Consider the following 23,686-nt stretch of genomic DNA (forward strand, 5'->3'; position numbering starts at 1 on the left):
ATCATTTTAACATTTAACGATGTCAATTTGGTATTTGGATTTATTTCAATAATTATTTGAAGTTTGCATTCTTTCGTGTTAAAATATTAACAACAGTATCCATCACTATTTGACATATTCATATTGTTGAATTAACATAAAAATTTCTGTGGACCGTTTGGACATGTGTATATCTGTTAAATTATTAAAATCAATTGAGAATATATTTTGCGCGAGAAACTTTTTCGTTATATATGTAGAAAATTTGTGTCTTTTGTGGAAAAAGTTAACATTTTTTGGTTAAATATTGAACACATTTATGTGTTAATTTAACATATTGCCGTTGCGTTAATTGAACTCAAATGTTAAATTATTAAAACATCTGAAAGGAAATGTAAAAATAATACAACGTGTATCTATTTTTATTTTGCACATATCCGTAACGATAACGAATCAGGTCTATTCAGTTTCGTGATGTTACGAATATGTATAAATAAACCTCTTATCTGTTAAAATTTGCAGAGAAAAAAATGTTAATTTTATTCTATAATAAAAAAGTAGGGATGATAAAATATAAAATTAACATTTTTTTAGTTAATTTTTAATGAATAATTAAAACTGTCAATTTTACACATAATTTATTTTAAATTACTCGAAGTTTGCACCTTTTTCGTGTTAAAAAATATTAACACAGTATTTGTCATCACTTATTATATAACACATCCGTATTGTTAAATAATTAATACAAAAATTTCTGTAAACCGTTTGAGATATCTGTTAAATTTACACAAATTTTTCAATTGTGCAACTCTTTCGAAATAAAAAATAAGCGAAAAGTGATTATGCGACTCTTCTCTCTCTCTTTTAAATTGAATAAGCGTAAACGTCATCGATTGAAGCGCTAACAAAATTTCATCGAACATCAATAAGTAAATTATTGATATTCAATGAGAGCAGAATACCTAATGCACTTTAGTGCTCCGTCTTATATATTTCACTAATTGCGAGAAGATTTCGTTAAAAAATCTTGATTCTTAATTATTATATCGTGCTACATTTTTATAATTAAAAGCACTGCGTTTATTAGAATTAATATAATAACGTTGATTTTATTACAAAAAATACATGATGTATAAAAGTTAAAATTGGAATTACCATAAATTGTATATTTTATATATTTTTTATATATTTTATATATTTCACAATAAATAAATATATTTTTATATATTTTATATCTCACAATAAATAAATATTTCACTTATCATTATTATTCGCGCAGTATTCAGTATTTGAATACATCATTTAATATTATAATGATCAAAAGTAATTTTATAACTTTTTATCCTTTTTTGCAATTTTTTCCAAATCAATACTAAATATTGATGCAATGTTCAAATAATACTTATTATATTAATACCTCCATATATATATATATATATATATATATATATATATATATATATATGTATATATATGTGTGTGTTTGTAAGTGTATTAATTTTATTTATATATCATAATTAATATGTAGATTAATATACGTAAATGTAATTTTTGTCGAAAATGATACACAATTTAGACGAGATCAATTTTATTCAACTACGTAAAAATTTTATAATTAGAGTTCTTTGACTGAAGCACAATTAGAAATTTATTGAGAATTTAGATATTTAATTATAATTACGTATTTCTGTTATTCTTATATTTCCGTTCAATCTTTCATAAATAAATTATTTAGATCGCGAGAAGAGAGAATTTCTATTCTAAAAGATACTTTTCTCTATTAATTTATTAAACATTATTATTTAAAAATTGTAGTAAATTAATTATAATAAAATCGAGAAAAATTATTGATCCTTGAATATTTTCGCGGAGGACACCCTGTAGGCTAAATGAGAGACAGCGAGAGATTTCGAATGTCCCTCTTTCGATAAATCAGGGTGGATAATTACTTTCGAGGCTCACCTCTCATTTCACTTCTCGTTTCTGCAAGAGGCATTAAAGTCGGGGTTTCTGACACCCTAAAATCCATAAATAAAATCGAGATACTTAACGATCTATAACTATGCTACTGACAGATTTAAATTCTATTCTTATCATGCTTCTCAGCAAATGCTATAAATTTTATTCAACTTTTTAATATTACTGTGCACTATTATATGTATAATATATGAAGATTTATGTAAAATAGTCAAAAGCAGTGCTCTTCATAACATTTTATATATGCATATATCTAAATTTATTGTGTGTATTAAATTTATTCGACTTATTTTTATTAAGATATATTATATATATTTTTAAGATATATTTTTTATTAAGATATATTATATATATGTATATATAAAATATGTATTATCCGCATATATCTACATCTTAGATAAAACAAGTGTTATTTTTACTAAATTAGTAAATTATCTAGAATAAATATTCCTAAATTATTTAGAATAAATGTTCTGATAATTTTGATTTAAAATCACAGCTCCGATAATTTTGATTTAGAGTCATAGATTTAGAGATATAAAAAATATCTAATATCAGCAGAACTTAAAGCAGTAAGCGGTAAAATTTTACAAATAAAAATCTAAATATATTTTTATATCCCTTTTATATAATTTATATTTTTTTATAATGTTTGTGCTTTACATCAACAGTTTATATTTTTATATAATATTATTATCTGGAAGTTATCTAGATGAATTGTTATATAATTTTAACTTATATATATATATATATATATATATATTTTATATATATATATATATATATATAACTGGAATTTTACTTTATGCATAGTGAAAACACACAAACTGCACGATTTGGTTAAAAATAATAATATTTGTATATTTAAATTAAAACTGTAAAGTTATAATTCACTAAAATCTAACATCATTTTCAATATATTCCTCTCACATTAAAAAACAAAATTATTATTTTTTACATTTTTAATGTAATATAGTGTATATGTACATTTAAATAAAGAAAAATTTGTCCCGATTAGTCAATCAAACGTTTTCTATACTTCATCAAGACGAATGCAGCTTTAAATTATGTTAAATTTTTATTTAAATGTTATCACATTTGGTATCAAATATATTTTTTATATTTTTTCGATTTTAAGTTAAAAAAAAACTTGTATTATAAATCTATAACTGTAAAACTCGTAAAGAGAGAAAGATTAAACCTAAAAAAATAAATTTTAATTATTAGTTTTTTTTATACAGCGCATTATGCAAGATAAGTAAGTAATTAAAGAAGTAACTTGATAATTAATTTTTGATTAAATATTAACTATAAATATATTAATATAATTTATTTAACTAGCAGAATATGTATTTGGTATAATAACAATAATATACTATTAATATATTATTATTATTAACATTTTTGGTAATATTCATTAATACTAATATATAATATTAATATAAATCTAAATCGTAAGAAGGCGTGAAGAGCCAAACGCGGATGTTGCTATGAAAATAAATCGTGCACAAGGCACGTATTACTCTTGGTGTACTAACTATATAATATTAATATTTTTAATAATAATAATAATAAATACTAATATATATATTATATTATAATTTATTTATTTATGTTAACAACATTTTTCAACATAAAATATATCTCTTTTGCTAATATATAATTACTAATATATAAAATACTGTAATTTGAAAATTGTTTAGATAATTAACGGCAATCAATAATTATCAATACTGTATCGAATTTGTTACAATTCTTTATCTGTTTTCCTTTTTCTTTCAAAAAATAAAGTTGAAAATTTATAAGTAAATAGTTGAATATTAGATGCTATAAGTCATAAGTTACAAAAAGGAAAGTACAAAATAAGAATGGCACATATAAAGCCATAAAAGATAAATCTTTTTATTATATTCATAAGTATAAATTTGTGTGAAAGTGATAACAAAGTGCAATAACTATTAAAGTTATTTAAAATATTCAATTTCCAATTATTTCTATAATCTTTTGATAGTTAAATTAATAATTTTAAAAAATATTAGTTACATATCACTATGTGTTTAAATTGTTTTACATAATATTTCTTAATTTTAAAAATAATTCAAATTAAAATTATAAAGAAAATTATTATTTAATAGTGATGTAAAATCAGAGCGTTTATAAGCAAAATAAGCGTTTAAGTACTCTAAAAAGCAATAATACATATACAATATTTACATATAAATAGCAAAATAACACATTATAATAAATAGGCAAACGCTATTTATATAATTCGTGTTATTATTTCTTTAATAATTGTATTATTTAATAATTGTATGTTAATATTATTATACTTATTTTTCCCTGACATTTAATGCAAATATACTTAAAATATTTAGCACATCTAGCTGCGAAGGCTCTGCAATCTGTTTTTCATTTCTTCAAGCTCTTTATCATCATCTTCTACTTCTTCTTCCACAGATGTGGAGGCTGCAACTGATTCAGGATTCTCCGTGATAACTGCAGGAGCTGTACCCAATTGACCAGCCGTCACCTCCCATAAAATCTATATAAAGAAATTTTATTTACAGATTTCTCTTTATGATAAAAAATATCTAGGAAAGCATTTACTACATTTTTCTCTAGTACTCATATTTTGATCTGTAAGTGTAAAATATAAAATAAAACAAAAAATGCTCTACCTTATCAACTTCTTCATCGGCTTCGTCCTCCATCTCCTCAGAATCCTCGATAGAATCCATTGTTTCATCTAACATCTCTTCGATAATTCCTGCTTTCATCATCTCCTTTGACATTTCTCTCATAGTCGCAGCTACTTCTGGTACTCTTATCAAAGATTGCATCGCTTGCATCACTTCTGTAGACTTTGAAACTGAACCAGCGACTCTGATGGTTGCCAATTGATTTTTCATTTGTAATGACACAGAATTTAGGTGTGCCTTGGAAGTGTAAATTTTGTTGCAGGCTTTACGAGCCCTTATAATCTCTTTTGCAAGGATCTTGCACACATCTTTATCTCCTTTCTTCGCTGCTTCTTTTAAGGAACGTTTGACTTTATCCTCTTCCCTCTGAATTGCTGCGCAAATAAATATATTGATTATACAATATTAATATTGCTGCGCAAAGAAAGTATTGATTATACAATATTAATATTGCTGCGCAAAGAAAGTATTAATTATACAATATTAATATTGCTGCGCAAAGAAAGTATTGATTATACAATATTAATATTACAATATTATAGAACAATATTTAGAATAAATGCAAAAGGAAAGAAATGAAAAAGATATTTGAACTAAAGATTAAAAAAAATTTCAATATTTACTAAAATGCTAAGAATGTTATAAGAATATTCCTGAAAATTTTTCGGATTATTTAAAACTCTCTTTTTTAGATTAAAATCAAAAGTTAAATTTGCAATAAAGATGAAAATTTGTGTTGACTAAATTTTGTCGATTTAAAAGATTTTTGTTGAAAATTGTCCTTTTAAAACTCACCTCTAACCTGTCTGTCAAGCTGATAACCTTCCTTCCTTAATTTGTGAGTCCATTCTTGAACCTTCAAAATGATTAATGTTAATGATAAGTCATAAATTGCACTTTCTGCAGACTCACCATTTCTTTGGGATTTTTTTCCTGCGATTTTCCAAACAAACCCATGTTTAAATCGCGTAGATAGAAACGTCAATCTCTGATCAACATAACCTCACTTTTCTTCGTTAAGTTAATTTTTCAAGGTTATGTTGATGCTTCATTTTATGCGTACTCGATAAATTCTTAGTATATGAATAATGAATTAAGCCCTCCCTATATTATTCTATAAAAAATTCGAGTCCGAATTGAAAAGAGACAGGTATATTTTTCATTTGATCTCTGTTTCTTCTCATATTACCTGAACTAAAAACATTTTGCAAATAACTGTTAATTAGTTAAAAAGTTAACAATTTTATTGAACTAATTATTATAGTTATATAATTTAAAAATTATTATTAATTTTTATAAGTTATAAACGTTTTTAAATTAAAGTATTATAATTTTTATGTTCATTATTTGTCATCCATATTGTAATTATAAAAAAATATATATATATGTATTATTCTATATATAAAAATCAAAATAACATTATTACGTTATTATAAATTTTAAAAGAATAATTAATTGATAAACAAAATTCTAATTTAATATAAAAATAATGTTTTTAAAAATTAACTTTTGATTTATTTAATCTTAACTTTTAACCGGGTTACGTTTTTCTTTATGCAATACTTTTAATTTAACTAAATTGATTTTATAAGCAACTATATAATTTTAACTTATAGTTTTAAAAAATTATTAAAACTTACACAATCTTCTAACAATGTAAAAGCGCAATATAATATATTATATATAATTATTTACAATTTTTATAATTATATAACTAATCAGTGAATTCTTGACAAAAATGGCTTCATATATAATTTATATAGAAGTTATATATATAGGTATATTGAATTATTAAAATTATTAGTTTATTTATTTAAAAAATTTATAATTATACATATATGTATACATACATATAATCCCATACAGCACAGATTATTGCAAATATATTGCAGCAACGTTGCAATGTTGCAAGTTGCAATGCAACATTATAAAGACATTGCAGAGATATAAGTGCACAAAATTCCAGCACACTTGTAGCAACATGACATTAATATTTCGGAAATATTGCATGTAATCCAAATTCTATAATTTATATTTTGGGCGAGCGTGTGTAGCTTAGTTCGTTAATTATTGCTCTATCAATATCGCGAATCGGGAGAGGATCGTTAAGACGGAATAGTTAATAGGTGTTATAATTATATTGTCTTTTACTGCGTTTATTCGGATTATTAAATACAGACTTTTACTCTCCACCGAGGAAAACCGTGTATCGCGAGCGCGAGTCAAAATCTATCTGCCCTTCGAGGCCGCGTATCGTCTTGCTTCTCTCCATTTTTCCACGACCTTATTTTTATTTTTAGGTGATTAGTCTATCTATTATTTTGAAGACTTTCGCTTTTTATTCTATTCGGAAATCATAATCTACCTTCGTCATGCTAGACGCTTATTTATTTATTTATTATTTTGTGTCACCGGTCGCGATATCCTTAACACTCGTCGCTTGTCATATATTTTTATTTCGTGTACATTTTTTATTTTTTATATATTTTAATATTCTTGTGGCATTTATCGCCACAATATATTGTAATATATATGAATTAACTACAACGTATTTTCATTAATGATTTATTTACATTTATATACCTGTATATGCAACATTAGTTTATGGTTGCAATAACAATACATTATTGCAAACTCATAACATATTGCAATATTGTTGTAATATTTTGTTGCAATCTTCCAAAAAGCGGACATTTTAACATTGCTGCAATTCAACAGCAATGATGTAGCAACATTTTGAGTGAATTTGCAATATTGCAATATTGCGGTGAAAGATTGTTGTAATGTTTTTGCAATCTTTCGGTGCTGTATGGGATGTATTTGAAATTGTGGATTATTTTATATTTAATTAAATTATATTTTATTATTTTATACTACGTTAATAATTAATAAAAGTTTTTGATTATTTATTATATATATATTATTCTACATTTTATTATTATATACATTATTCTACAAAGAAAGAAATAAAATCTACAAGAGAAATTTATAAAAGTGAAAGAAATTTTTTGAAATATATTCAAAAATATTTTAGAGAAAATCTAATTTAAAAAAGGAAATTTTTTAAAAATTTAAAAAAGCAAGCGTGTATAAATTAAGAGTTTAACTAGGCTCTGTAATATATAAATATAAATTTAACATATATAAGATAGGCAATAAGAGCCAAATCGCGGATGACAGTGCGTTATTCTAAACGAAACTAAATTTTTTCGTTAGAATTAAATACCTGTGCACAAGGCACCAAATTTTTACTTGGACACGGCCAAGATATAAAATTGGAATAATCTCTACAAGAGATTTTTAATTCCATGTATCCCCTATTCCCCCTAAAGAAATAAAGTGCGAGAGAAAAATATAGATCCGAAAGTCGCAGAATCGGGAATCGAACCCGAGACCTTTCGCTTGCCGGGCGACTGCTCTTCCAACTGAGCTATTCAGATCCTTTCGATTCTATACTTTTCTCTGTTATATATATTAATGTTGGTAAATAAACGCCTTTAAGCCAGCGTGTATAAATTAAGAGTTTAACTAGGCTCTGTAATATATAAATATAAATTTAACATATATAAGATAGGCAATAAGAGCCAAATCGCGGATGACAGTGCGTTATTCTAAACGAAACTAAATTTTTTCGTTAGAATTAAATACCTGTGCACAAGGCACCAAATTTTTACTTGGACACGGCCAAGATATAAAATTGGAATAATCTCTACAAGAGATTTTTAATTCCATGTATCCCCTATTCCCCCTAAAGAAATAAAGTGCGAGAGAAAAATATAGATCCGAAAGTCGCAGAATCGGGAATCGAACCCGAGACCTTTCGCTTGCCGGGCGACTGCTCTTCCAACTGAGCTATTCAGATCCTTTCGATTCTATACTTTTCTCTGTTATATATATTAATGTTGGTAAATAAACGCCTTTAAGCCAGCGTGTATAAATACAGAACATTAATATATATAACAGAGAAAAGTATAGAATCGAAAGGATCTGAATAGCTCAGTTGGAAGAGCAGTCGCCCGGCAAGCGAAAGGTCTCGGGTTCGATTCCCGATTCTGCGACTTTCGGATCTATATTTTTCTCTCGCACTTTATTTCTTTAGGGGGAATAGGGGATACATGGAATTAAAAATCTCTTGTAGAGATTATTCCAATTTTATATCTTGGCCGTGTCCAAGTAAAAATTTGGTGCCTTGTGCACAGGTATTTAATTCTAACGAAAAAATTTAGTTTCGTTTAGAATAACGCACTGTCATCCGCGATTTGGCTCTTATTGCCTATCTTATATATGTTAAATTTATATTTATATATTACAGAGCCTAGTTAAACTCTTAATTTATACACGCTGGCTTAAAGGCGTTTATTTACCAACATTAATATATATAACAGAGAAAAGTATAGAATCGAAAGGATCTGAATAGCTCAGTTGGAAGAGCAGTCGCCCGGCAAGCGAAAGGTCTCGGGTTCGATTCCCGATTCTGCGACTTTCGGATCTATATTTTTCTCTCGCACTTTATTTCTTTAGGGGGAATAGGGGATACATGGAATTAAAAATCTCTTGTAGAGATTATTCCAATTTTATATCTTGGCCGTGTCCAAGTAAAAATTTGGTGCCTTGTGCACAGGTATTTAATTCTAACGAAAAAATTTAGTTTCGTTTAGAATAACGCACTGTCATCCGCGATTTGGCTCTTATTGCCTATCTTATATATGTTAAATTTATATTTAAAAAAGCAATTTTTTTATGAAAAGTGTATTTATTGAATCTTGAACAAATTAATTTTATTTTAAGGAATAAGGTTTTTAATTAATTAAAAGCTGTCGATTAATTTTAATTATTCTGGTAATTTATTAATCTAATAAAATATCTTTAAGCCAATAAAGCACAGATTTCACTAATTCTACTCTTTTATTAGCGACATTATTTGCATTTCGCTGGGATCTATATGGCTTTTTATTAACTTCTTCATAAGTTTTAATTCTTGGAATATTGTGGTTATCGTTCATCATATACATTTTATACTCATCTTTCTTCTTTGTATGATAAATGTCTCCTAAAAGTAAAATTGTTTAAAATTTATCATATTTTATTTATTATATAAGTAAATATTACCTTCTCCAATATCTATTGATTTATCCCAATTTGTTTCTTCATCGCTTTCGACGTTGTCCTTGTTTCTGGAAATAATAATCCTCGAAATAGGAATTCTTTCGTGATTTTCAGATACTATCGTTTGTCGAGGTTTCTTGTCCTTCTTCTTTCTGAAAACTTTAACATTTCCTAAAATAGAATTTTATTTGCATTATTCTTTCAGCATTTTGATGTTTTTTATTATTAAAGTTTATATAATAATTACCTTTTTCAACATCTGCTATTTGGTATTTATTTGATTTTATTTCTTCATTCTTTATTTCGGTATCTTCTTTGGACATATTAATTCTTTTTAAAATAGGATGTCTTTTTTGATTTTTTAAATTAATTTTTCGCTCAGTATTTATATTTTGAATGTTTTTCTCAGTTTCCGATTTACGCAAATCTTCAGTTATTTTATATTGATTTGCTTTGAAATGTTTCTCCTGTGATTCAATTTCTATCGAATTTTCCGAATTATGATAATCTCGAGAAATTGAGGATCTTGGAAAATTTATATCTTTTCTCTCTCGCAAATTTACTGACTTTTGCAATTTATCCGTTGCATCTTTATTTTTAATCGTAAATTCCTCTTCCTTCGTTGTAAAAATATCATTGAGATTTCTCTCCTTTAACTGATGATCATCAAATTCTCCGGTTGATTTCCTCAATGACTTATCATAGTTTTGCATTATGTCATCAGTTTTGTTAGAATCAAGCAGATATTTCTTCGCAAAATCGATGACTGGCATCAAAATCGTTATTAGATTATTATCATTCAAGTTTCTCTTCGAAAGATCATGCGCCCTCATTCTTTTTGCTTCTACTGATTTTTGCACCCTCAAGGCGTTTTTCCCCGTAGTCATCAAAGTCATCATATTCTTTTGATCTTGATTTTTATCAGTTATCATATGTGCATTATCCTTTTGATTTTGATTTTTGTCAGTAATTATATGCGTATTCTCCTTTTGATCTTGATTTTTGTTACACGATAGAATCAAGTGTCCTTGCACTGGCAAACAGCAGGAACATTTTCTTTCCAAAATCTGCTCGCATATATTTTTGGTGATCGACAAAGCGTAGGAACCGTCCTTCAATTTTTCGATCTCCACTGGCAATTTTATACTGTCCGAGGGAAATAGCTGAAGAGGGTAGATATTGCCTAGGACACATGATTTGGGGCATGAAATAAGTGCTTGTTCATTTGTTTCTGTATTATCGGTGTTATACATTTTATTGCCAATTAGATTGGCATTATGATTATCGCTATTCTTGTCTTTATTATTGCTATTGGTATTATAAGTTGATAAGGATGAACCGATTCCTAGATTATCATCGGAAGAATTCACCTTGAAGTATCTGGTTTTTGTGTAAGTTCGCTGAACTTCCGTAGTGACTTCGTGGATTTTATCAATAACGTTGCCTTTCGTTACAAAATTATGCTGTTGCGAATCTAGAATATCTTTATTTATTTCGTAATTTCCATACTCTATATTTGGAGATGAAATTATATCATCGATCGAAGTATTCAACGTTTTGTCATGTAATTTTATTACATTATCCGACATATCTTGCATAAAACTTGTCGTCGTAATTTCAATATTTATATCATCATCATTATTATTATCATTACGATGACTTTTTATGTATTTCAAAATTTCTGGTGAATAATATTTTATTGGCGATGAATTATGTTCAATTCTTTCCAATATTATTGCCGGATCAATCTCGTCAGTTGAAGAAACAATTTTTAATTTTACATTTGTAGGTGACATTAAACTGTCAGTTGATTTAGTCAATAATTCTTTATTAGTGATATATTCATCTCCGATATCTTTAACTTCCATCATGTTTTTTGTAATTATGCCATCCGATATTTTTGGTGAAGTTTCTTGCATAAAATTCGAGGGTATTGTTGCAACTTGGATGTTTTTATCATTAGCATAATCATTTTCAATACATTTCAAAATTGAATTATTCAGTAAATAACGATTTGTTAACGATTTATTATCGTCATTAGTGTCCTTTATTCTCGATGTCGGATTAACGATACTTTTTTCTGTTTCGTCAACATTTTTAGCTGTAATTGATGAAATTGTAGTTGTCAGTACATTTTCTGCTTTTTCACTCAATTCTTCTAAATTTGGTTTTATAGAAATGGCTGATATTATACCGAGATTATTTTGCGAAATAGCTTTGTGATATGTGACTGCAATTTTCGACGGTTCAGCTAGTTTTCCTTTCACTTCATCATCTTGTATATTATTTATCTTCAGTATTCCATTTAAGAGTGTATCCGTGACATTTTCATTCATTTTATAAATAGACATGTTCTCATTGTCTATTTCTGTACTATTTTCTATGTCAGGATTCTCTTCATCGATTGATACTAAGTTGCCAATATTTATTCCTTTTTCATAATCATTTGTCGAGATTTCTTGTGAATAAGTTAAATCCACATCTCTTTCACTATCAATAAATTCACTATTTTTTCCCAACACGTTCATATCTGCCGAATCTTTTAATGTCCGAAAAATATCATTTAACTCGTGTATTATTAAATCTTCTATTTTCTCTTGTTCGTTTTTAGCAAAACTATTTTTTACGCTCTGCACAATCATGTTTTGTACAATGTAGTGATCTATCTGCGACGCGATTGCTGGAGCGGTTAGGAGGTTTCCGATGCTTTGCCGCAAGTTTTCCGGACTTGTCAATGATGCTTTCTTGTTTGAAACTGGTGCTAATGTTACCGAATTGACTGTCCATTGTCCGTCCTTAAATTGATGCTCTTCGATCGATGGAAGTTTTCGGTGAAACCCTGAAGAAAGAGCCTGTAATAAGCTACGAAGAGTGTTCCTGATCACATCATGCGACCAATCAGTTGTGAAGTATCCTCTGGAAGTGGCTTCAATATTGGATAGGATATCGCTTACTTTTTCTATAATCATATTTTCTATTTGCGGAATTAACAGGATACTCTCGAGATTCGAAAGTTTCAAGATTTCTGGCAGTAAATTGCTACCTTGTGTCTGAAGAATATTTTCGTCGAGATTTTTTGCCTTGGCTAAGGAAACATTCGATGCAAAGTCGTTGATGACCTTTCTGATGGAATTTAAAAGTAAAGTATTGTCGTGGAATGGTAATCTTTCTGACGAATCGATGATTGTTTCGAGACTATCGGTGACATCTTCGTTATTATTTAAATAATCTGTTCCTTCATGATCAAGGTTTTGCACTTCAAGTCCTTGAAAAATCTCATCTCCAAGTTTAAAGGTTTTTATCCCTAATAAATCATTTTCAGTTGTTTCTTCTTCATTTCTAATTTCTTCTTTAAATTGTTTTTTAAGTGTTTCGTCTTCAGGATCAAAATCGATCTCTGATCCAATCAATCTATTTGTGCTTTCCTCTTCCAAATGATGTCCGGTTTGAAAATTGTAACCAATAGTTGTTGTTTCTTTATTATTTGAACTCGACAATGATTCAATTTTATGACTTTTACCCTTTCCTAACGGCGTATTTTTTGCAGTCTTCTTATCAGTTATCCGATACATCAATTTTTTCATTGGAACAAGCGTATCTTCCTCGGAATTAAATAATTTATTCTCATCATAGTCGTCGTTTGGTACTCCAGTGTATTCGATGGATCCTGCATAAAATTCTTTCCGCAAAAAGTTCTCATCAGTTAATTCCGTACTTGTTGATTCGAGATACTCATTCGAGTCAACATTTGACACTTCGGTTGTTCTAAATTCATCCGAATAATCAACGTTATTCGACGTTGTTTCTTCTTTCGCGGACATTCGTACGATATATTCCGGAATTGTAATCGTGGAATATTCATTCATACTGTTCTTTTGTGCCTGCCTCGAAAGTGCTTCCGGTGACGTCACACTGGACGCGCTGAGTACGCACACGTCACGACCGAATAATTTTATACACTCTTCCATGTTTATCAATTTTTCATCGCGCATGATTGATGGATAGATGGTGGGTGATATTTCGCTTCTATCGACATTATTTATGGAAGATGACATTAACTTCGAAAAATCGTCATCTCGATTTCCATCGATGCTTTCTGTAGAATCGTCTAATTTATCCGTGGCTTCATCCGAATTGGAAAAATCCATAATTTTGTTTTTTTCACCTATTTCATTCGAATAGTTTGGATAAAAATTGGTTTCCATTTTTGAATCAGTTGACACGTCTACACGATCGGTCGAAGTTTCTGTAGTTGGCTTAAAAAAATCTTCTTGATCTTTTTCAGTCGTTGATTGAAGATCACTTTCCATTTGTGTAATAGACGAAGTAGTTGATATGACGGGACTTCCAACCCGGTTTTCTTCATCTTTACGTGGACAGGGATTCGAATTTTGACGAATAGTCAGTGGATATTGATTATTTTTGGCTAGAAAATTTGATCTGTTCTCAAATGTAGTGAATGGAACAAATTTTTTCTCATTTCCTACTATGTAAGGCAAAATATTTGGTGATTTTCCGTACAGAATCGCTACACGAGGGATGTCGTGTACTTTTTCTTGATAGAGTCGTGTTGGAAAAGAATTGATTGAACTAGGAAAACTCTTATGATATAATCTTGGTGATGTTCGTAAAACATTTGATTTGGTGTTTTTTTCTTTAGCTAATTGATGATTTGTCTTTTCAGGTTTGTCTTTTCTGGAAGAGCTTAATATTTCAGATGAATTTTTTATTGATGATTTAGATGCACAGTTCTCCTCTTTACAATAACAAATACAATTTTCCTTATCGTTCTTCTTTATCTTCCCTCGAGATTCTGAATTTTCTGCATCCAAGTTATTCTTAACAGCTCGTAAAAAGGTATCTTTATGTGTTTCAGCTTTTATTCTGTTTGCAGGATTTTCTTGCAAATATCTTACGTTTTTTGCGAGAATCCGGGAATTTTGTTTAGAAATTTTAATATTTTTATCGAGGTTTCTTGTATTCATCTCTGCTCTGTTAGAGCTATCCTTTCTTGATGATGAGGAAAATTTGTTTTTCCGGGGTAACGACCCGCAACGTTTCGTTTTCTGGCTTATTTCTTTTGGCTTTTTATATTCATCTCGTATCTGCGACGGTGGTATGAAATACAGCGATCTTTTTTCGTTATTCTTCGTAAGATTTTGATCATTGTGTAGTGATAAGTACGGCAGAATTGTCGATAATCTACAAATAATTATTTGGTCACAAAAATACTTGCTAATTTGATTAAGAGAGTAGCAGGGTTAGGTAAATTAATGATTTTTTAAAACTAACAATAAGTTAAGTTAAAATTAATTACTTATAAAATTAATTTAGTTAAGGTAAAAGTCGCATAAACAAAAAATTAACTCAGTCAGTTAAAATTAACTCAGTTAAAGTAAAGTTAAGATTAAATTAACTGAAGTTAAATCAAAAGTAATTTTTAAAAACATTATTTATATTAAATGAGAATTCTGTTTGTTATTTCTTTTAAAATTTATAATAACAAATAACAAAAAAATTTTGATTTTTAAAAATATATTTTTTAGAAATATAATTACAATTGATGACAAATAAACATAAAAATTAATAATACTTTAATTTAAAAATAATACGTTTATTAACTTATAAAAAAACAATAATGATGTTAGAGATAAACAAAATTTAACTAAGGAAAAAAGTTAATAAGTTTAAAGTCAACAATAACTAGTTGAAGTTAAAAATTAATACTTTTTAAATTAATTAAGCTATGTTAAAATAAGTTCTTAATTTTTTAACTTTTTTTAACTTTCAACTAATTAACTAATTATTACCCAACCCTGGAAATTAGGTATTTTAAATGTATATAATTTTACAATTAAGTTAAATACGCTGAAAATTAATTTAATTAATTCTTTATTTGGAGAAATTAATTTAAAGTATATATGAAATTATAAATAATTTTTTTCTATGAAATATATTTTTATCCTATTTTTAAATCATCCATATGTGCTATAAACATTGTTCTGTATTAATCCGATAACTTCAAAGTTTTCAATTCAGCAGTTTGTGTGCACGTAATAAAAATGATGAACGATTGTGCTGACATAAACAATTAAGCAATTAAGAGTAACATACTTTTTACAATTAGGCTATTTAAAGTTGAATAAAAACCCGAAAGTCAAATTTAAATTACATCATATTTAATCCTAAGATATTTTAATATTAATATTGTATACATATATTTATTTTTATATTTGTTTGTCATTTAATATATATGTATATATATACAAAAGAAACATCATTTAAAATATGTTTGATAAAATTAAATTTTATGAAACATTTCTAGAATTTATTTAATTAATATATTAATAACAATTTTATTTCTAAATTATAAGGATCTAACATTTTTCTATAATTAAATTTTTATTAATTAATTAAAAGTTTTTAATTACCTGAAATTTAAAAAATTTGCTCTCGTCACATTCTTGGCAGAAGTTTCCTCCGAGCGGACAATCACAAGTAACACCAACACGATCAAAATAATTTTCTTATACATATTGATCACATTCACTATTAACCACTTCTTGATGTCATTATGCTCCTTTGACTTTGGACACAAAATTTTTATTTTACATCCAAAATATATGTATACAATATTTATAAAAGTAAAATTATTTATAGTACAATATCTATATAATATCCATTAGATAGTAATTATCATGTCTCTCTCTTTTACTTATAAAATTAAATATAACTAAATAAAAATTAAATACTAAATTTTATTGTTAAATAAAAAGATATAAAAGAGTAAGAAATGACAGAGAGAAAAAATTATATAAATAAACAAAATTTAAATATATGTAAAATATAAAAAATATATAAAATAACTTAAACTATTAAATAATTAATAAATTTATTTTAATTTTAATTTAAAATGCAAAATTAAATATTAATAGTTGAAAAATTATTAATTATAATAAATATATGTTAGATCGAAATTTATATACTTTGTTCTCTCTGCTGTCTCTCAAGACGAACTGAATTCAATTGTGATCGAAAGCGCACTAAATAATTTGGCGATTCATTGATTACACATGTATCTCTTGTCATCACATTGTTATGAAATTTAGCTCGTCCATTATGTCGTAATGATATATGTATGAGCAGCTTTCGATTCAATTCATTAGTGACCTCATTGTTTTAAGAATCTCTAGTGGTTATAATATTTCTCGTGATGCTATAAATATAATTGTTAGCTATATTTGCATTTGTGTTTAAAAGAATTCAAAATACAACAGTTTTTAAACAATAATGCAGATAGTGCTATTTATTGCCCGCTAGATACACAGAAATAAATTTGAAACACAAACATTATTTGTCTTCTGCTTTAATGTCGCATTTATTATAAATGTTCAAAATGTTTCAACACAATCATATTCGTATACATACATTATTTTGGAAAGTTATTTTCGGATAATTGGGTTAGCTTTATTAAAATTGCAAGAGATAATATAATATATTTTTAATTTATATTTGCATTTATACTCTTATATTTATATTTTACATTTATATTTATATTTATATACACATATATAATTGTAGTTATACGAGGAGTTGGTCACTGAGGTAATTTTTCGTACAAGGACTAGGTAATTCAACGGTAATCCAAAAGAAATTTTGGGTAATCTAAGGTAATTTTTGGTAATTTTAAATATTTTACAGTTGATTTTATATACTACATTAGTATTCGCTCCTTTAGATATTTTATCTTTATGTGTTTTTATAATCTTCCCTAATTTATTCATACTTACATAAGAGAGTCTAATATCAGCTTTTTTGTGATATTTATCAATTGTTCAGTAATATTCGGTAAATAAGGTACAGTAAAAAACAAAGAAGAGTCATTTGACTGACTTAAACTGTTGTTTGAAATATTACTTCTAGTATAAATTAGAGTCTATATTTAATTGTGTCAAATATGAATTTTACCGGATAATTATTATTGATTAGGATGTTAATAATCATTTCTATATTTTTTTGATGAAATAAAGGATGTGATAAAAAATAAAATTACTCTATCAATCAGACCGACAATTATGCCTCTTTTTTGACATATAGGGTGTTGCGAAAGAAAATTCAAATACCTTCCAGAAAACCTAGGCTTTCTAAACCAATCGCAAATAATTTTATTATTTTTTGATATTAATTTGATGTCCAAGAAACTCAAACTATGGTTTTTTTCTTTTTCAACTGTGAATTGTATACGTGGGTGTAACGAATTAAAAGTATTTAACGTATGGTCAATATAATTGTTAGGTATCCATTTATATTCAATATTTATGGTTGAACTGTCGATAGATATAAATTTTCAATTATATCTTTGCGCTCATGATGCAACTTATTAACATACATAGATACTCTATCATTGTGCACAATTGGCTTCAAATTTTGTATTTTCGCGACTTTTTGCAAGTCAGAATAGCACCTTTGATAATAAAAAATAGCACTAAGAAGATTCCATAAATTGAATTCAGGCCATAATACATTGGAAAAATAGATACAAGTATTGGAGATCTAAAAAAGGATTTAAAATTAGTAATTAAAATTATTTTAATTAGTATATCTTCTTTAGAGTAAATAAAAAATGTTTATTAAACTGTATCTTCTTACTTGCCACAAGAGAAAGTCACTAAGTCGAACTTCTCCAGAAGTACGAATTAATAAATCTGGATTTGTAGATTTGTAAGTATATAAACTGTGAGAAATCAGGTCTTCATTTATATCTTCTAGTAAAATATCACCACGTTTTACACCTCTTAATATATCCTTAACCGCATGCGTAATTTCATCCCTTGCTACGCAAAGATATCAAAATATTGTGTAAATTCTTATTTAATGAAAAATATCATGAGTTTAAACATATACAGTCATCTTACATGTATAAGCAAAAGCAAGATTTATAGTTATTGTATTATTGTTTTTAGTGCCAATCATCAATTTGGCCAATAATTTTTGTATTTCTTCTGAAAGTAAGGCCCAATTGCCAATTACACGTATACGCATTCCTTTTTCATTCCATATATTCCTAAAAATGTTGCATTTTGTATTAATACAATAGATCCATCAGATTATATTGTAACTAGCTTTAATTCCGCGTTTTAATTAGTTAGAAATCTGAAAACATTTTTTTACGATAATGGAATTTTCTCTAAAATCAAAGAAAAAATAAAAATTAAAAAACACATTGTAGCTTTCTCCGACAAATTTGCAACATTTTGGTACTAATTTCGAGAAAATCGGTCCATTATTAATATATAAGTACTGTCTGCTTCTTTGTCTGACCGCGAACTACTTCTTTATTAATAATGGACCGATTTTCTCGAAATTAGTATCAAAATGTTGCAAATTTTTTGGAGAAAGCTACAATGTGTTTTTTTATTTTTATTTTTTCTTTAATTTTAGAGAAAGTTCCATTTTCGTGAAAAAATTTTTTCAGATTTCTAATTAATTAAAGCGCAGAATTAAAGCTAGTTACAACATAATCTGATAGATCTATTATTACAAAATGCAACATTATATATATATATATATAAAATGTTGCATTTTGTAATAATATATATATATATATATATATATATAGATAGATAGGTAGATAGATATGTATTATGACTAATTTAGAATTTTGTACATACTTCTCTTCTAACATAAGCTTAAACATGTATGTGGCTAATTTCATAAATCCATAAACTTCAGGAAGCCAATGAAATAATTGAAAAACCATCCTAATTAGCGAAATATTATGGAGAGGAAGCAATGTGCAAGTTGCCAATTTGTACACTTTTTTCGCATAAAATAACATTTTTCAAAATGTCACATATCTGTATATGTATGTGTGTGTATGTGCCCACTCTCGTATGTTTCTTTCGTTTTGAAAATTTACATTTTTTGAAAAATTCTAAATTTTATAAAAAAATAAATCTTTTCACTGATCCCCGTCAAATTCAATCGTAAAAAAGTTTAGTTCGACATCACAAAATTTACAGAAGTTAGAGCAACCATAAGCATTTTTTGAAAAATTAAAATTGCATTAAAATTTAAAACACCATATAAATTTTTGTGCAAATGACAATAAATAAAATGTATTACTTGTATATCAAATTAGAACGCTGCAAGTCGCAAATAGTTCATGAGATATTTAAAATAAAAAAAATGTAAGTGGGTACATACCTACACACATACATATTTTTTACAAAAATTTTTCCATGTTTTGGAACATTTTAAATACATTGGCATAAAAAAAACAATTTTTTCACAAAAACAGAACTTCCTCTAAAATAAAAAAAATACAAAAAATAATCATGTAATAGCCTTCTCCGAAAAACTTGCAACTTTTGGTACCAATTTCGAGAAAATCGGTCTATTATGAAGAAGTAGTTCGCAGTTAGACAGACAGACAGTTTATATATATATATATATATATATATATATATATATATATATATATGTATATATGTATATAAATACTGTCTGTCTGTCTAACTGCAAAATATATGTATGTATATGATTAATTTAGAATTTCATATATACTTCTCGTTTTCGATAAGCTTAAACGTGTATGTGTAAAGTTTCATAAGTCCATCAATTTCATTCTTATTGCGAGTAAAGTTATTTATACTCAAACCATATATTGTGATTTCTGTAATACCCAAGTTCGTGCACCAATCAATTACCTCCAGTAGTTTATCATATCTGTAAATGAAACATAAAGTATTTGTACATGATATAAAAGAATAAAAAGTATTTTTATATATAATTACAAACTCTTTTCAAAGATACATACCCTATTTTATATCCTTCTATTTTGGTCAATTTTTGTTTTTTCGCATAACGTCGATTACCATCCATTATTATTGCCACATGTTTAGGTATTTGACCAGTTCTTATAATCTTTAAAGCTAATAATTGAAACCAATACAAAATATACTTCCATATCCACGACATTGTATTTTTCCACGTAGAAATGTGTGAAAATATTGAAACAATTTCTTTCTGTCAATTACACTTTTGCCAGACTTGATAATATTGAGCAAGTAAACACTTTTGCCAGACTTAATACTATTGAAGAAGTAAAAAAATATGTTACGAACATATATATAACCATGTACGATATGTACATAATAGTTTTTCAAAAAGATAACCGTAACTAAATGATAGTAATCAACTGTTATTTAGTGATTGTGAAACATTTTCGTTAGAATTGAAGCCATTTTTGACATTATATTTTTTCTTATCATAACACAAATTATTTTACTAGATAGCACTTCATGTACGTTATTAATTTTTATTTGTTATTGCGTCATATTTCGACGGACGACCTTTTTTTTTTAGTCTGCAAATGTATATAATTTTAATTCTCCGAATTTTTATTATGTACATAATTTTAATTCACCGAATTTCTATTATACATGTATATATAATTTTAATTTCCGAATTTCTATTATATACATAATTTCAATTCCTGAATTCATATTATGTACATAATTTTAATTCGCCGAATTTCTCTTATTTATTTTATTATACTATTATTTATTTTTTATTCTTTATTTAAGCTTAATTAAAAATTCTCATATTTGCAAAGTATAATTTTATATATTATTTTGTGATATAGAGTATTATATAAATATTTGCTTGTTTTATTTTTAAAAATGTTTAAAATGATTTAAATCTTCAATATTTATAGATTAATAAAATATTTCTACATATTTATAGAAAAAAGTATTATTACTTATTAAAAAAATTATAATTTTTATTAACCAAATTTTATAAAAAAGTTTGTCAAAAAATTTTTTTAAAATAAAAATAATGTAATATTTTTATTTAAATATTTATTTAATAAATCAAATATATATAAAAACTCAATGTGTAAGTAATAATTTTATTTTTAAAATATTTTGAATTTTGCTTGCCAAAGTTATCGTGCGGGTGTCGCTGATGCAAATGTGCAATATCATGAAAAATAATCCACTATTTATCTAACTAAAATATATGCAGTTATTTGTTTCTAATTGTCACGCGTTGTTTATTTAATTGTAAAAATAATATTTGTGTAATATCTATATATATCGAAGGAAGGTATCGCGAGCGATATAAAATGTCGGAGAATCATACATCGTAAATAGAGATGAATATAGAGAGCGTCGGAAGCCGTTTAATAAATTAATATGCAATGGAAATTGTAGAAATTAAATTTTTGCGAATGTGTGCTTTGTGAAACCCGGATGAATTTGTCATCAACAGCTGACAGGAATGACAGCAGTGGCGCGTTGCGCAACGACTGTGAGTAAATTTATTATACTCGCGAAATTAATCCGGCTCGTACATACAATAGACCCTAGGACAATTTTGACAAAATATTTTATTTTATTGTTTTATCAAACTCTTGCGATTCAACTGTTTTTCTTTTCAACTATTCAATTTAACTGTTTTATAAAATTCATGCAATCGAAACAAATATTTTATATAAATATTTACAATAATATTTCATATGAATATTATTTATTTTTATTTTGAAATCTTTAAGAAAAGATAAACATAGTGTTTTAATTAATAAATTTTCACACACGCATAATTACGAATTATGATCTTTGGGATTCATCAGCAAAGGATTAATGAAATATTTATTCGTATTTAATTTTGTTCACGTATTTTAATTTATTATCATTCTGATTACACTTTCGTGATTGTTAGAATGTAAAAAGTATAAAAATAAAATTGTTTTATTATTATAATATGATATTAATTTTAAAAATATAAAGGAGACAAGCATGTATAAGATATAAGATGATATCTATATATATGTGCATATGTAAATTTAGCTCTATTTTAATAAATATAGTTGTGAACAATGAAAATGGTAGTATTTTATAATTATCGTAATAACAATATTTTTAACGATTAATTTAAAAAGAATTATTAAAAGTCATAAACATTAGTATTTAAAAAAATAACTCATTTATTTTAAAAATAAAAATAATTGCATATGATGGTTTGCAATAATTTTTCTTATAATTACACTTTTTAAAAGTTATAGTACAATTTTGCGACAAAAAATATAATTTTAACAGTTTAAAGATATTTTAAATTTGTACGTATCATATTTTTTCATATTTTTTAAAAATAAAGTAAGACTATTTTCTCGACCGTACTGGCAAATATTATTTATTAAATCACAACGTTTCGACCCTTCTTTGAGTCCTTATCAAGTGATCTAGATATACATAGAGAAGAAATACAGTACAGAGATTAATACAATAAAAAAATTACTTCACTTAACAATATTACAAAATAATAAAAAGAAGCGAAACATACTTGTAAAAATAAAAATAAAATTATAATTTTAAGATGTCAAGAACGAACATAGTGTCGGTTTGACAACATGTCAAGACTCTTAGACGAGTTATGAGAGACTAAACGACCTTTATTATTTTGTCGTAGATATTACTTAGATTGTCGGTATTCTTTTGTAAATTAATAGCGTTATTATTTTTCTTAATAAAAAACATTTCAGCGATTTCTCTTTTTCTTACGTGTTTTTCACTGTGCAAAATAACCGGCGAAGTCCAGTCAAAATCGTTATCAAATTCAATTTTATGTTTGCTGATAACTGATAAATTACTCGAATGCATTTTGATGTTGCTGAAATGTTCCTTTACACGTGTACATAGATGTCTCTTTGTTTGTCCGATGTATGACACGTTGCAATTATTACAATTAATTTCGTAAACTACTTCAGTCATTTTATCTGTAGGCAGTTTATCCTTGCCGAGTGTAATTAAATGATTCGGTTTTTTAGGAATATTTAGAACAACATTAAATCCGATATTTTTAAAAATTCGATCGATATCGAGCCTAAGCTATTAACATAAGGTAGTGAAATGAAAGGAGAT

The 23,686-nt window shown here is 26.4% G+C and overlaps 3 protein-coding genes across 4 annotated transcripts; all 3 read right to left on the minus strand.

The window, feature by feature from the left end:
• Positions 1-4,059: 4,059 nt before the first annotated feature.
• On the minus strand, positions 4,060-5,811 carry Vps24 (vacuolar protein sorting 24). Its single transcript, XM_029318853.2, has 4 exons — positions 5,568-5,811; positions 5,451-5,511; positions 4,635-5,029; positions 4,060-4,498 (listed from the first exon to the last, which is right to left on the minus strand). The coding sequence occupies exons 1-4, from the start codon at positions 5,610-5,612 to the stop codon at positions 4,337-4,339; spliced, it is 663 nt and encodes a 220-aa protein (XP_029174686.1). The 5' UTR covers positions 5,613-5,811; the 3' UTR covers positions 4,060-4,336.
• Positions 5,812-9,476: 3,665 nt separating this feature from the next.
• On the minus strand, positions 9,477-16,352 carry LOC114943261 (uncharacterized). The gene is made up of 4 exons (XM_029318851.2): positions 16,193-16,352; positions 10,009-14,963; positions 9,765-9,932; positions 9,477-9,705 (listed from the first exon to the last, which is right to left on the minus strand). The coding sequence occupies exons 1-4, from the start codon at positions 16,294-16,296 to the stop codon at positions 9,503-9,505; spliced, it is 5,430 nt and encodes a 1,809-aa protein (XP_029174684.2). The 5' UTR covers positions 16,297-16,352; the 3' UTR covers positions 9,477-9,502.
• A 786-nt stretch (positions 16,353-17,138) lies between these two features.
• LOC146721674 (dehydrodolichyl diphosphate synthase complex subunit DHDDS-like) lies at positions 17,139-20,858 on the minus strand. Of its 2 annotated transcripts, none has more exons than XM_085486407.1 (5): positions 20,581-20,858; positions 20,328-20,489; positions 18,677-18,825; positions 18,411-18,595; positions 17,139-18,314 (listed from the first exon to the last, which is right to left on the minus strand). In XM_085486407.1, the coding sequence occupies exons 1-5, from the start codon at positions 20,739-20,741 to the stop codon at positions 18,078-18,080; spliced, it is 894 nt and encodes a 297-aa protein (XP_085342533.1). In that variant the 5' UTR covers positions 20,742-20,858; the 3' UTR covers positions 17,139-18,077. The 2 variants fall into 2 exon arrangements, with proteins under 2 accessions (XP_085342533.1, XP_085342534.1); XM_085486408.1 differs by having other exon boundaries at positions 18,259-18,314; positions 18,415-18,595.
• Positions 20,859-23,686: the final 2,828 nt, after the last annotated feature.

The sequence above is a fragment of the Nylanderia fulva genome, unplaced genomic scaffold (genome assembly GCF_048542155.1).
Source record: "Nylanderia fulva isolate GAGA-0341 unplaced genomic scaffold, ASM4854215v1 Scaffold43, whole genome shotgun sequence".
Lineage (NCBI taxonomy): Eukaryota > Metazoa > Arthropoda > Insecta > Hymenoptera > Formicidae > Nylanderia > Nylanderia fulva.

Coding starts and splice junctions, on each gene's coding strand:
- LOC146721674 (XM_085486407.1), bottom strand. CDS start 20,741: ATGTCGTGGATATGGAAGTATATTTTGTATTGGTTTCAATTATTAGCT. Junction 18,826..20,327: donor AAGCTTATCGAAAACGAGAA/GTATATATGAAA, acceptor CAACATTTTTAG/GAATATATGGAATGAAAAAG. Junction 18,315..18,410: donor GTGACTTTCTCTTGTGGCAA/GTAAGAAGATAC, acceptor ATCCTTTTTTAG/ATCTCCAATACTTGTATCTA.
- LOC114943261 (XM_029318851.2), bottom strand. CDS start 16,296: ATGTATAAGAAAATTATTTTGATCGTGTTGGTGTTACTTGTGATTGTC. Junction 14,964..16,192: donor GCAAATTTTTTAAATTTCAG/GTAATTAAAAAC, acceptor AATTATTTGTAG/ATTATCGACAATTCTGCCGT. Junction 9,933..10,008: donor AATAGCAGATGTTGAAAAAG/GTAATTATTATA, acceptor ATTCTATTTTAG/GAAATGTTAAAGTTTTCAGA.
- Vps24 (XM_029318853.2), bottom strand. CDS start 5,612: ATGGGTTTGTTTGGAAAATCGCAGGAAAAAAATCCCAAAGAAATG. Junction 5,512..5,567: donor AAAAAAATCCCAAAGAAATG/GTGAGTCTGCAG, acceptor ATCATTTTGAAG/GTTCAAGAATGGACTCACAA. Junction 5,030..5,450: donor GCTTGACAGACAGGTTAGAG/GTGAGTTTTAAA, acceptor TTATTTGCGCAG/CAATTCAGAGGGAAGAGGAT.